The 11,660-nt window shown below is 59.4% G+C and overlaps 1 protein-coding gene across 1 annotated transcript in view; it reads left to right on the top strand.

Annotated features, from left to right (window-relative positions):
• Nucleotides 1–580: 580 nt before the first annotated feature.
• Nucleotides 581–11,660, top strand: part of Acot7 (acyl-CoA thioesterase 7) — a 42,051-nt gene continuing 30,971 nt past the window's right edge. The window contains exons 1-5 of the mRNA XM_004639709.3: nucleotides 581–792; nucleotides 838–871; nucleotides 1,138–1,294; nucleotides 4,810–4,901; nucleotides 8,379–8,493. Of these exons, the coding sequence (XP_004639766.1) occupies nucleotides 581–792; nucleotides 838–871; nucleotides 1,138–1,294; nucleotides 4,810–4,901; nucleotides 8,379–8,493 (610 nt within the window). The remainder of the gene's footprint in view (nucleotides 793–837; nucleotides 872–1,137; nucleotides 1,295–4,809; nucleotides 4,902–8,378; nucleotides 8,494–11,660) is intronic.

Genomic DNA, 11,660 nt, shown 5'->3' with positions numbered 1-11,660 from the left:
CCCCAGACACTGAATCTGCTAGCATGTTGGTCCAGAACATGTTAGCCCCAAATTCGTGGGGTTAAACATCAGTCGGTGCATGAAATTTTCTTCTAGCAGCATGCACGGACTCAGACATGAACTGGAGGGTTCTCTCCAGGGTGAAGGAAGAGAGTGGCTGGGGGTGGGGGCGGCTGGCTGCACCTGGCCCCTGGCAGCCGTGGAGCATGGCCTGGGCCGCATCTTCTCAGACCTGGGGGCCCTGGGTCGCGGGGCCAGCTGCCGCTTTGTTCCTTCTGAGTGTTGCATCATGACAGTGTGCTGTCTATTGAAGGCCGAGACAGAGCTTCAGTAGTGACGGAAGGGTGGTGGCACAGCGATTCTGTGGGCAGCTTCTTCTCCCCACATTAGTGAGAACAATCAGAATGTGAAAGTGTGCGTGTAATTCTGCCCCAGTTATAAGAGCCCAGGGTTTAGTCCTGGTGACCCTGGCTCCCATCCCCTGCACCACCCTGTGCACAAGGGCCCACTAGTGAACAGGTGAGCCATCAAAGCCCCATCCCAGGAGACCTGGGAAGACTGCGGCTCAGGCAGAGGGAAGATGCTGTCTTCCTCCTGTCTCCCGGCCGTGTGCAAGCCTGTGTGCCCCTTCTGCTGCTGTTCGGAGGTGGTGCGGGCTGCCCTCGAGCACAGCCCTGGCCATGAGCCTGTGCTTCGGCACGGGGGACTCCGTGTCATCACAGCCTGCATCCCTCCCACGGCGGGTCTTAGTCACTTTTTCGAAGCTGAGACAGAATACCCAATACCTGCGATGTAAAGGAGGGGAGATTTGTGTTCACTCACATGTTCGGCCCACAGGCAGCTGGCTCTAGGGCAGAAGCAGGATGGCCTGGTGAGGGGGGCTCACCCCATGGCAGCCAGGAAGCAGGGGTGGGGGGAGCCGGGACGAGATTGCTCCCAGCGGAGCAGAGCTCATCAAAGGATGGGCTGCTGATGAGCAAGCACCCAGGATCCCCTGCACTTCCAAACCCACACAGCTTTGGGGGGACAGTGTAGATCTAACCATAAAAGGGGGCAACAGAAACACAGCTGCTATGGGAGGGGGTGTGTCTGGGATGGGCTTGCTGCGCAGTGCTATGACTGTTTCTGATTCTGCAGGAGCGCTGTGTGGCTGCCCTGGCCCGGGTCGAGCGCACCGACTTCCTGTCACCCATGTGCATCGGCGAGGTGGCTCACGTCAGTGCAGAGATCACTTACACCTCCAAACACTCTGTGGAAGTCCAGGTCAACGTGATGTCCGAAAACATCCTCACAGGTAACTTGCCGGTGCTTCTTACCAAGCCGCCTGCCCAGGATGGCCAGGCGACAGCTGCCACAATTGGGGTGGCCACAGAGCTGCTTCTGTATACCAGGGTGGCAGTGGTGGGGCTCCCTGCCCTCCACCCCCTGCTGTCCCTGCCCTGTCCCTTCTGTGGCATGGAACCCTGGCCTCGGCAGGGTCTGCCTGCTGCCTGCCCCGGGAGGGCCGTGTGCTGGACCCGGGTAGAAGCCCGGCTCGGGCAGGAGCTGGCACGGACTCTGCCTGGGTTGCTGCCTCTGTTCTCCCCCACACAGTAGCCATGGAGACCCCTTCCTTCCCGCAACAGGAGAGCAGGGCTCTTTCACACATGTCCATGCTGCTGCTTATAACCCCGCTGGTGACGGGCAGGCAGGACCCATGACTCGCTCTGGCCGGCTCACTGCCACTGGCAGTCCCATGCGCAGTAGAGGTTCGGCCATTCCCTTCCTCTGCTGCCAGCCCTAGTCCTCAGCAGTGATGGCTCTGCAGACTGTGGCTTGGGGCTGCCCACAAGGGCTTGAGCCTTCTTCCCCCGCGGGGCCCAGATTGCTCAGCATATTCTGGAACATTCTGATGACCTCGACCAGGCTAGCAGGGCACAGAGGCCGATCCTGTGTGGTCTCTACAGTCGTGGGGCCCTGTGACCCTGTGCTGCTGCTGTTGTGGGCTGTGGCACAGGAAGGGCCAGCTGTGCCCACCATGGCGGTGCAGGTGGTGCCTTGCACCGACTTCTGTCACCCATGTGCATCGGCACTCTGGGCCGAGCTGCAATGGCCTTCTCCCTCGATTGTAACGTTTCTCTCTTGGTGGAGGTTGGCAGCCTTTGGGCAACCCCAGCTTTTCTGTGGTGGAGTCTTGGGCAAAGTTGGAGGGTGGGGGTCGTGTCCCACTCTGAAGCCATATCTGACTTTATGCCACAGTCCACAGAACCCCACAGGCAGCAACACCCAGGGTTTGAGGTACAGGGTGGTGTCCTCGGGCTTCAGGGTAAGTCACACCCTCCTCCCTGTGGTGAAGTCCGGGCATAGCGTAGGCCTCAAGCTCCTCCTCTTCTGATGGCCTCCATGGTCCAGTGTCCACCCCTGCCTGTCAACCAGCAGACAGGGCTATAACCAGATGTGTGAGCCTGGCCGTGTCTTTACGGCCCCTACACTGGTGCTAGCATGGTGGCCCCTACCTGTGATCCCAGCATTCTGGGAGGCTGAGACAGGAGGATGAAAAGTCAGGCCCAGCCTAGGTAACTTTGGCAGACCCTGCTTGAAATAAATTTTAAAAACAGCTGGCTGAGCCAGAAGGCCTGGGTCTACTCTCCTTCCTCTGCAAAGATGTCCACCCTGTTTAGGGTCAGAGAGGACACCGGGCCTCGCCCATCCCATGAAGAAATGGGAGTACGAGGAGGCAGGGTGTAGGTTCCCTCTCTCCATCCCTCCCAGCTGGGCTGGCAACGCGGCCTTGAGCCCAAGGCCCAGCCCTTCCACATCTGCTTGCCTGGATTGCTGGATGGGGCTGGCCCCCCATCTTTTACGCTGTAGGCGTAGCTTCTAGCATCTCCTGGGCTGTATCTGCAGCTTCTGTCTCCACCTCTGACTCGTGATGTCCCCTGCTGCCCTCCCTGTCTCTGCCCTTGGGTGTCTCTGCCTGGGAGTCCCCTGGAAAGGGGGCTGTGAGGCCTGACTCCCCCTCCCAGCACACATGGCACCTGGGTGGGCGAGTTCCACTCAGCCTGGAGGGACCAGACGGTGGGACAAGGGCATTGTGGACAAGGCAGGCTCCTGGCACAGTTGTCATGTGCAGTGGTCCCCTCAGGTGGGGTGGTTGCCAGGTAGCTGAGCGGGCACATGCTGGGCATGCGCGGAAGACCTGGCCCTGAGACACTGCTCCTTCATCCCCACGACCTGTCCCAATGTTATGCTAATAGGAGGCAACGCTGTCATCTCTCCGGAGCATAGCTGGGGGCTCTCCAGAGCTAAAAAGAGATGTCAGGGCTGCAGACCTGGCAGTGTTGTTGTTAAGCGACAGTGAACGTGCAATTAGCATGTTTGCCTCCTCCTGCTCAGCATGTTCATTTAGGTCTGGCGGGCCACTTGGGTTTCCATGGAAACATACTCGGCAGCCTGGCTCGAGTGGAGCCCAACAGGAAATCTTTATTCCCAAAAGCAGGCTGTCAGATTCACTCTGAGTCAAAGCGCAGTGGAAATATTTTCTCATCGTGTGTGCCTGTGGCGCCCGAGATGCAGTGCTGGCCTGGGGGAGCTGAGGCGGGGTGAGGCGGGGCAACTCGGGCCCCTGTTTGATTAGCCCCCCACGCACACTCGCATCCTGAGGGAGTCTCAGGGAAGCCTGGGTTCCCGCTGAGGAGGCAGATGGAGGCCCCTCGCCGGCAGCCACGCCTTGGGGCTCTCGGAAGGTGCCCTGCTGCTGTATGCTTCTGCCCCTCCTCGTTTCCTGCAGTGGCACCACTGCTCTACGGCGGGAATCTTCTGGGTTGCAGAAGCTGCCTTTTATAGCCATCTTTGCAGACACTCTGAAATGACCCAGTCTTGGGAGGCCTGGGTCTGTTCAGAATGGTGCCAAGTTACTTTGTGACCCCAAGCAAATACCTTGACCTCTCTGGGCTTTGGGCTTCTCCTGTATAAGTGACCATGGACCATTGACCTCTGGACACAGATGACCTCTCTTCCCTGCTTGGTGCCCTAAGGGTTCCACAGGCCATAGCCTGGAGCCACACTGGGACGTGCTGGGTTGAGCTTTGAGTGAGCTGGCAGGGGCCATGGGGTCAGGCATGAGGGTGAGGAGGCTCTGTCGGGGGCCGATGGGCTGTTGTGGGCCTCTTCCTGTCCCCTGCTGCCTGCTTACTGTCTTTGTGGGCATCCCCATGTATTGGACAGGTGGACGAGATTGTCAGAACACGTTGGCTCCGATACCCAGGGTGCCGTGAGTCTCGGGGGCTGGCCAGCCGGGGCCCCCAGAGCCGGCCAGGGCACAGTCTCCACCTCTTCCTGTCCTGCTTGGGAGGCTCTTAGAAGCTTCCGATGTGTTTTCCTTCTCTTCCTCTTTGGCCTGCCTACCTGCCTGCTTCCCTCCCTCCTCTTTCCTTCCCTCCCTTTCTCCCTCCTTCTTCCTTCCCTTTCTTTTATTTCTTCTTTCTTGTGTTTTGAGCTAGGATCTCACTATGTAGCCCAGGCTGGCCTTGAACCTGTGGTTCTCCTGCTTTTGCCGCCTGAGTGCTGGGAGTACAGGTGTGCACCACCTTGGCCAGCTGTCAGCACATTACCCTACCTAATGACATGCCAGCTGGCCTGGGACCAGCCCGGCTTACTGCTCTATCTGGCCAGAGTGGCCTGGGGTGGAACTGAGGCCTTGGCTCTTGAGGACAGGGCTGGGCCTGCACAGACTGGCTCTAGGTAGAGACCTTGGGGCTGGGGACCAGAGGAGCACCGGGCTGGCAAAGTCCTTCCCAGGCCTCTACTCATGGGCTTTCTTCTATTAAGGTGCCAAAAAGCTGACTAACAAGGCCACCCTGTGGTACGTGCCCCTGTCACTGAAGAATGTGGACAAAGTCCTCGAGGTGCCTCCTGTGGTGGTAAGTCTGCCCTGCGCTGGCCCCAGGGCGGGATTGTCCATGGGACATCCCCAGGGAGTAGCGCACAGGCTGGGAGGGAACAAGGCAGGGGGAGAGACATCGCTGCTGCTTACCTTACCCTGGGGTGTGCCTGCCAGCTCCCAGCACCTGTGGGCAGGTGTCCCTCTGCCCTGGAGGACCTGTGCCTTACACTCCTGGCCAGAGAGCATGCTGGTGACAGGACTGGCATGGCGACATGTCCTGCGCAGAGCCAGCACCCTGAGGCCACCTGGCCAGGCCCAGGGAGCAGCTGCTGCGACAGCTTGGGTCTGGTATGGCCCGTGTCACCACTGCTGCTGGGTTTTGCCGGGGACTTCCGCAGGCAGGAGTGAGCATGCCTGTGCACCCTCAGGCGGGCACGTGCTTGGAGAGGCTCACCCCTTCATGAGTGCCCCGCCCCTGCCGTGCTCTTGGGCCTGTAGAGACAGGGCGGCTGTGGCGTGGTGGGTCCCATCTTGCTGCCCCTTGGACTGTCTTGGGCTGCTTCTGCCCACAGAGCTGTGGCAGAGTGGCCACCTGCTCTTTCTGGTCCTGGGTGCTCAGTACTTTGGCCTGCGTTCCTTCCCAGTGTCCTGTCCTCTCACAGCGAACCTCCCCATAGGTGACAGGCTCAGCTGTGTCCTCCTGGCCTACACGTGGTTTCCTTGGGACCCCAGGGGTTTGGGGCCATTGTGTCCCTGTGCCTTCCTCTTACTACACCTGCAGAAAACCGGTTTCCAGAACACTCCCCCTCTGAGGTTCTGGGTAGACCGCAGTGTTGGAGGACACTGTCCAACCCGGAGGCCGAACCTCAGACCACACCTGCCCGGCTCCCTGCTGCCCCGGTCCACTCCAGCCTTGGCCAGGATGGAGATGGCGTCGGCCTTGAGCAGCACCTGCTCCCAGGAGCTCAGGGAGCGCCTCCCTGCTCCTGCTGCTCAGTCCCATCCCGTGGAAATGCCCGCATAGCCGCTTGCCTGGTCTGACTCCTTCGTGCTCTTGACTTTGGTCCTGGGCCACACCTCGGGGACACTCCAGGAAGCCTTCGCTGCCTTTGTGCTAGGCAGGGCCAGGCAGCCTGAGCTGCTACAGTGTTGGCAGTGGTGAGGGTGTGAGACTTGGGCTCCCTTGGCCTCTGTCTTACTGTGGGGACAGGGCCTCTGCCACCTTTGGCTCCCTGCCTGCTGCCCACGGGCACAGCAGGAGCCCCGCAGCTTGTTCCCTTCCTCTGTGTGTGCAAGAGAGACAAATACTGACTTGGCTGTGGTAGGGGCAAGTGTCAGAATGTGGCCACCATGCAGAGAGGGCTGGGGGGGCTGCAGGCTTCCAGCTGCATCTGCTGGGGGGGCTGTCCTGCCCCAGTATTCTGCAGGACCTCAGCCACCAGAATGTAGGGCCTCTGTTGTCACTCAGCTGGGACCCTGGTGTGTACTATGCGTATTGCAGGCTTCCCGTGCTGGCCAGTGTCCTGCCACTTCCCACAGGTGGCCATTGTATGTTCAAGAAAATGCACCTTTCTGTGCCTGTGTGTGTGCGTGTGTAGTGCGCTCATCCACACAAGTTACGTGCATGGCATCTGTGTGTGTTTGGCTGTCCTAGCACGTGTGCACCTCTTGGATGTGCACGCTGCCCCATGGGAGCTTGACCCTGAGCACGGGCAGGGCCCGCAGGTGCGCTCGCCTCCCTGACCCCGCCTCCTCCCCTGGCCTGGCGTTGCTGGGGGAAGCTCCTTGGCCCTGTGATGATGGAAAGGGCCCCCAGAGCTCCCTCAGGACGAACTCTGCAGGCGTGGGCTCTTCTCTGGACCCCTCCACGTGCTGGGGCTTGAGCTCAGGGCGTTCGCACCAGCTGCACAGTTCAGTGGTCAGTTTGGCATGGCAGTCCCAGCTGTGCAGCCTCTGCTGATGGCTGTTCCTTTGGAGGGTGGAATGTAGTTTATTTGTGTAAGAAAGGGCGAATTATTCTCAGTAGCTTCTGGGGCTCCTTCCAGCTTTTTCTTTTAATTCTGGGGTCCCTTCCCTGGAGGGTTGGGTGGTTAAGTAAGCCGGGAAGGTGCTGAGACTCTGCGAGGTCTTGGACTAAGCTCCAAGGACGCACGTCGAGAGGTTTGGAAGTGGCTGATGAAGAGGAGGGGAATAGAGAAGATTAAGGTGCAGCGTGGTTAAGATGAATACACTCAGTATATGGCACGAATACATACTTAGGAGAAAAGAACAAAAATTATCTAATGAAAAAATAGCTTAGAAAGGAAGTCTGAAAGTGTTACATGAGGAAACTTGCTCGCCCCAAGGTGCTTCAGGGGCAGAGGAGCCCAGGGGTCAGGTGAGGGGGTGCTGAAGGAGAAGGTGACAAGCCAGGGCTGGCCAGGGGTCAGTGCAGAGGACGAGCTGTGGGAAAGGGGCCACTCTGGCAGCCAGAGAGAGGCTGCCTAGGGTATGGTGGCACACACACTGCAGTCTCCAGAGGGTTCCAGGAGTGGGGGGTGCAGGGTGTGTCCCCCATGTGGACCGGGCCGTGGGCACAAGAGGCAGTGAGTGGGCTGCTGTTCTTCCATCAGAGGGACCCCCCACCCCTGCCCTGCATGCAGGGCGGAGGAGGCTGTCTGTGGGACTGGATTTTCCTTCCCACGTTTAACTTCCTGGGTCAGCTTTCTTGGCCCCTTGGAAAAGCCTGGGGCTCTTGGGCTCTGGCCGCCTGCAGCGCTGCAGCGGGTCAGTCAGGCAGGGCAGCAGGGCTGCCTGAGCGCTGAGGTTCTTGAGGAGCGCGGCGGGTCAAAGCAAGGGAGCTGAGGATCGGCAGTGCCGTGCTGTTTTCTTAGTGAAAACGGGAACAAGCTGAGTGGCCAGAAACGAGGGGTCAGTCAGAGATGATGCCACATCCGTGCAGTGGAGTGATGAATAATGAAGCAGGCAGTGGGCGCTCGCTCGGAGTGTGACCGCACGCAGCTCCCCCCCAGTCTCAGGGAGGACTGTGCACGCGTTGTAGCACCTCATTCGTTCCTGGCCAGATGGCTCCCAGGGCAGAAACCGGAGGGAGGGCCGTGGGGCCTGTGGGAAGAAGAGCCTCTCCACCCCACACAGGCAGGAAGGGGCCAAGAGGACCACTCACAGGTCCCACGCTAGTGACCACCTCCATCCTGGCCCAGCCTGCTGGCAGCACAGCCAGCTCCGAGCTCACCTGATGCCTCACTGATGAGCAGAGTGCCCACCAGTCTGGCCTCTCCACACGTGAGACTTTCGGGGACCCCTTGGGCCCTGAGCACCGCAGGTCCTGACTGTGTGCTGTCCAGCTTGTCCTGGGAGGACGCGGCTGGGATTTGCTCTGCTCTGTGTTCTGGTTGCTCACTAAGTATCGCCAGTACAGACGCACAGGCGTAGTTCCAGGCTGGTGACGCAGGGCCTGACCTGGGAGCCGTGCTGTGTCCCCGCCACGGGCTTGACTCTGTCTGGTTTCCTGCAGTATTCCCGGCAGGAGCAGGAGGAGGAGGGCCGGAAGCGGTACGAAGCCCAGAAACTGGAGCGCATGGGGACCAAGTGGAGGAACGGGGACGTCGTACAGCCTGTCCTGAACCCAGGTGAACGGGGGCGCCGTGGAGGGCAGATTGCTGGCCATGCACACGCCGTCCTGGGTCCTGGTGCTGTGTGCTGCGTGCTGCCTCCTGGAGCCAGGCTCCTGTCCCGGGCTCTCCTCCCCAAGTCCTTCTAGCACCCCAGGGGACAGCCAGAGGCGGCAGCACAGCACCTTCCCATGTCCTGGGTGGGCACTGCTGTGCGAAGGCCTCCATGGTCTAGGAGGAAACACTTGCCCAGGACAAAAGGAAGGAGTCTTTTATGTAGTACTGAGGAAAACCAGGTCCTGACCGTGCTGGGCAAGCACTCTGTCACTGAGCCACTTCCCTAGCCCTGTTTATTTGATGTTGACATGGGGTCTTGCAGAATTGCCCAGAAGGCTTGGAATTTGGGATCCTCCTGTCTCAGCCTCCAAAGTAGCTGAGATGCAGGCCCATGCTGCTGTGCCTGGTGGGCGGCAGCTCTCAGTGCTGATCCTCACTGCGTCTGCCATGCAGAGCACTGCCCTGAGTAGCCCCCCAGGCCGACTGGGTGTCACAGCTGCCAGGCGCGTGGGCCCATGAGGGCTGGTCTTTCCCATAGAGCATCTTCCTTCGGGACCCTCAGGAAAAGTTCATACAAGTCCCAGGTAAGTGGGTCCTGGGTGTTTCCCTGCAGATATATTCAGGGCAGGCCTCTGGGGGGCGTGTGTCCTCCCACCAGGAACCCGAGAGGCAAGTCGGACCGGGCTGAGCCCTGCTGCTGTCCTCTTGGTAATAGGCAGCCCCCCTTTTGTGCACACGGCGATCATGTGGGACACTCCTTGGCTTCTCTCCTTTGCTGGGGTGGCCCGGGGCCTTGTAATGCCTGCATGTCCTGTGCTAGGTTCCAGGTGGCCGTGTCCCCAGAGCCCAGTCCTGGGCCTGGCTGTGGGGCTGCTGTAGAGTCAGCTTGGCTTTTCAGCCAATCCCGGCTGCACTTCAGCGGCTGACTTGAGGCTGCCTCCAAACCCCTTTCCCTGCACATGGCTGTCAGCCGCCCCTGTGCTGCACACCATACTCCGGACACTGCCTTGCCCTCCATCCTGCCCACAGCTCAGGCCTAGTTAGGGAGCACAGGCCAGCAGGCAGCTGGGGAGTGAGAGCCAGTGTGGTGTGAGAAGGGAGTGCTGGTGCGGTGCCGCTGGGTGCCCGTCGTCCTGGGAGGAGACTGGCAGGGCTGATGGCGTCCCAGGCCCTGGCACTGCGAGTGGGTCCATGTGGCAGAGCCCCTGCAGGTGTGATGGGGTCGCAGACTTGGAGCTGTGGGGCTCTCCACAGCTCCCCTGCGGCCCTGCCCCGCGGCCGTACCCCCAGGCCCTATCCCGCGGCCCTCACTGGCTTGCGCAACAGGAGATGTGGGCAGGGAGACTGCAGGCTTGCTCCGTACTGGCTGCCTGAGAGATGAACATTACTCAGCATTTTTAATCCACTTAAACGCCTTTCCCCATGAGATTCTCTTCTGCTTGAGGTCCTCTGTTTGATTTTATATCTGATACATGTTTCTCAGAATCCATTTTTCTTCAGCAGTGCTGATTAAGGCTGACATTTTAAATCTCAAGGATTCCTAGCAGTATTTTTGTGCTTTATTTGTGCTTCTCTGGGCCAGTGGAGGAGAGGCATTTCCCATGGCTTTGCACATCCATTCTTGGTCTTAGAGGACATACACATTTCTGACTCTACATTCCTGGTGGCCCTGGCCCCGGCTCCAGGGTGCCCTTCCTCCAGATATGCCTACCTGGAACCTACTGGGCCTTGTAGTGTAGCTGCCACCCTGGAGATGGGCGAGTGTCTGCTGAGCACCCGAGGTCTCTCCCAGAGACACATTCCACTCCCTTCTGGCTACTGCGCTCAGCTCAGCCCAGCCCTGCCTGCCACTGAAGCCCAAACCAGCCCCCATCCCTGTTGCCTAGCAACTTCCTACGGCTGCCTTGGCTTGCAAGTGACTGGGGTAGGGTCTGTGAGCTCTTTCAGAGCTGGTTTCCTTTACTGTCTGTCTGATGGAAGAACAGTTTCCAGAGTACTTGGATTCAAGGCCAGGGGCTACCCAGCGTCAGGGGCCAGGCTCTGACCATGCAAGCCTGTGCTGTCATGTTCAGGCCTTGTATTAGCCCACCTGGGCCTGCAGTGACGCCTGTCCCCAGAGTCCTGAGAAGGGCCACTTCCTTCAGGGTTGGCCCTGGGTCTAATGTGTCTCCCAGTGTCTCTGGCCCATGATTCTGGGGATGGTCGTGGTTCAGGGAGGGACGAAGGATGTAAGGTTCTGGAGTCTGACAGCATGCGTTAAAATCCCAGCTCTGCTGCCTCTGAACACTGAACCTCCTTGTGCCTCAGTTTCCTTGATTGGAACAGAGGAGGGGCCACAGAGGTCCAAGAGCTGTGGAGACTGTGATGTGCTGTGTGGGGGATACAGAATAAATAACCCTGTCATGTAGTCCATTTGGCGTTTCCTAGTGGAGTAATTTCCTCCCCGTGGAGGGGCTAGGGACGCCGGCCCCTTCAGTCCTAGGGTTAGGCCCAGAGGCTACGCCATGCCAGCTGCCATGTTCAATAAGTAGCCTGGAGGTCTCTGAGAAGGGCATATTGCAGGGCTGCAGGCATCTGAGGTTGGGGCAGTCAGGTCAGTGAGCAGTGTGTGGCTCTTTTGCCTCAGGTGGGATGAGAGACGCCTCCACATCCCCTGCAGAGGAGGCTGGGAAATGCACTAGCTTCCCGAGGAAGAGGGAGGACACGGGTTGGCCTTCAGTCGGTTGGCTTTGCTTGGCCCTGTGCCCTGGCCCGGGTCCTCAGTCCGGGAGAATCCAGTCCTCTCTGGACTGTGATCTGTTGCTTCCAGCCAGTTCCATGTGCCATTGACCACACCCAGTGTCCCTGCAGACAAATTCTGAAGCACCTCTGCTCTTTTCAGCTGCTTTCCTCACCTGCAGTTTGGAGGCCTCTGGCTGGGGTAACAACAGGTCCCACCCTTAGGCCAGGTGACTGTCAGCAGCGTCCCTTTGACTTTCGTTCTTTTTCTTTTTTTTTTTTTTTGCGGTGCTAGGATTGAAATCTTGGGGCTGGAGAGATGGCTCAGTGGTCTAAGGCACCTACTTGGAACAAGCTTGGCAAAGCATCAGGGACCGCGGTTCAATCCCCCAGCACCACATGCCAGCCAG

This window comes from Octodon degus, unplaced genomic scaffold (assembly GCF_000260255.1).
Source record: "Octodon degus isolate 3935 unplaced genomic scaffold, OctDeg1.0 scaffold00113, whole genome shotgun sequence".
NCBI lineage: Eukaryota > Metazoa > Chordata > Mammalia > Rodentia > Octodontidae > Octodon > Octodon degus.
Note: the sequence above shows the minus strand (reverse complement) of the source record. Positions and strands in the feature narration are given on the sequence as shown.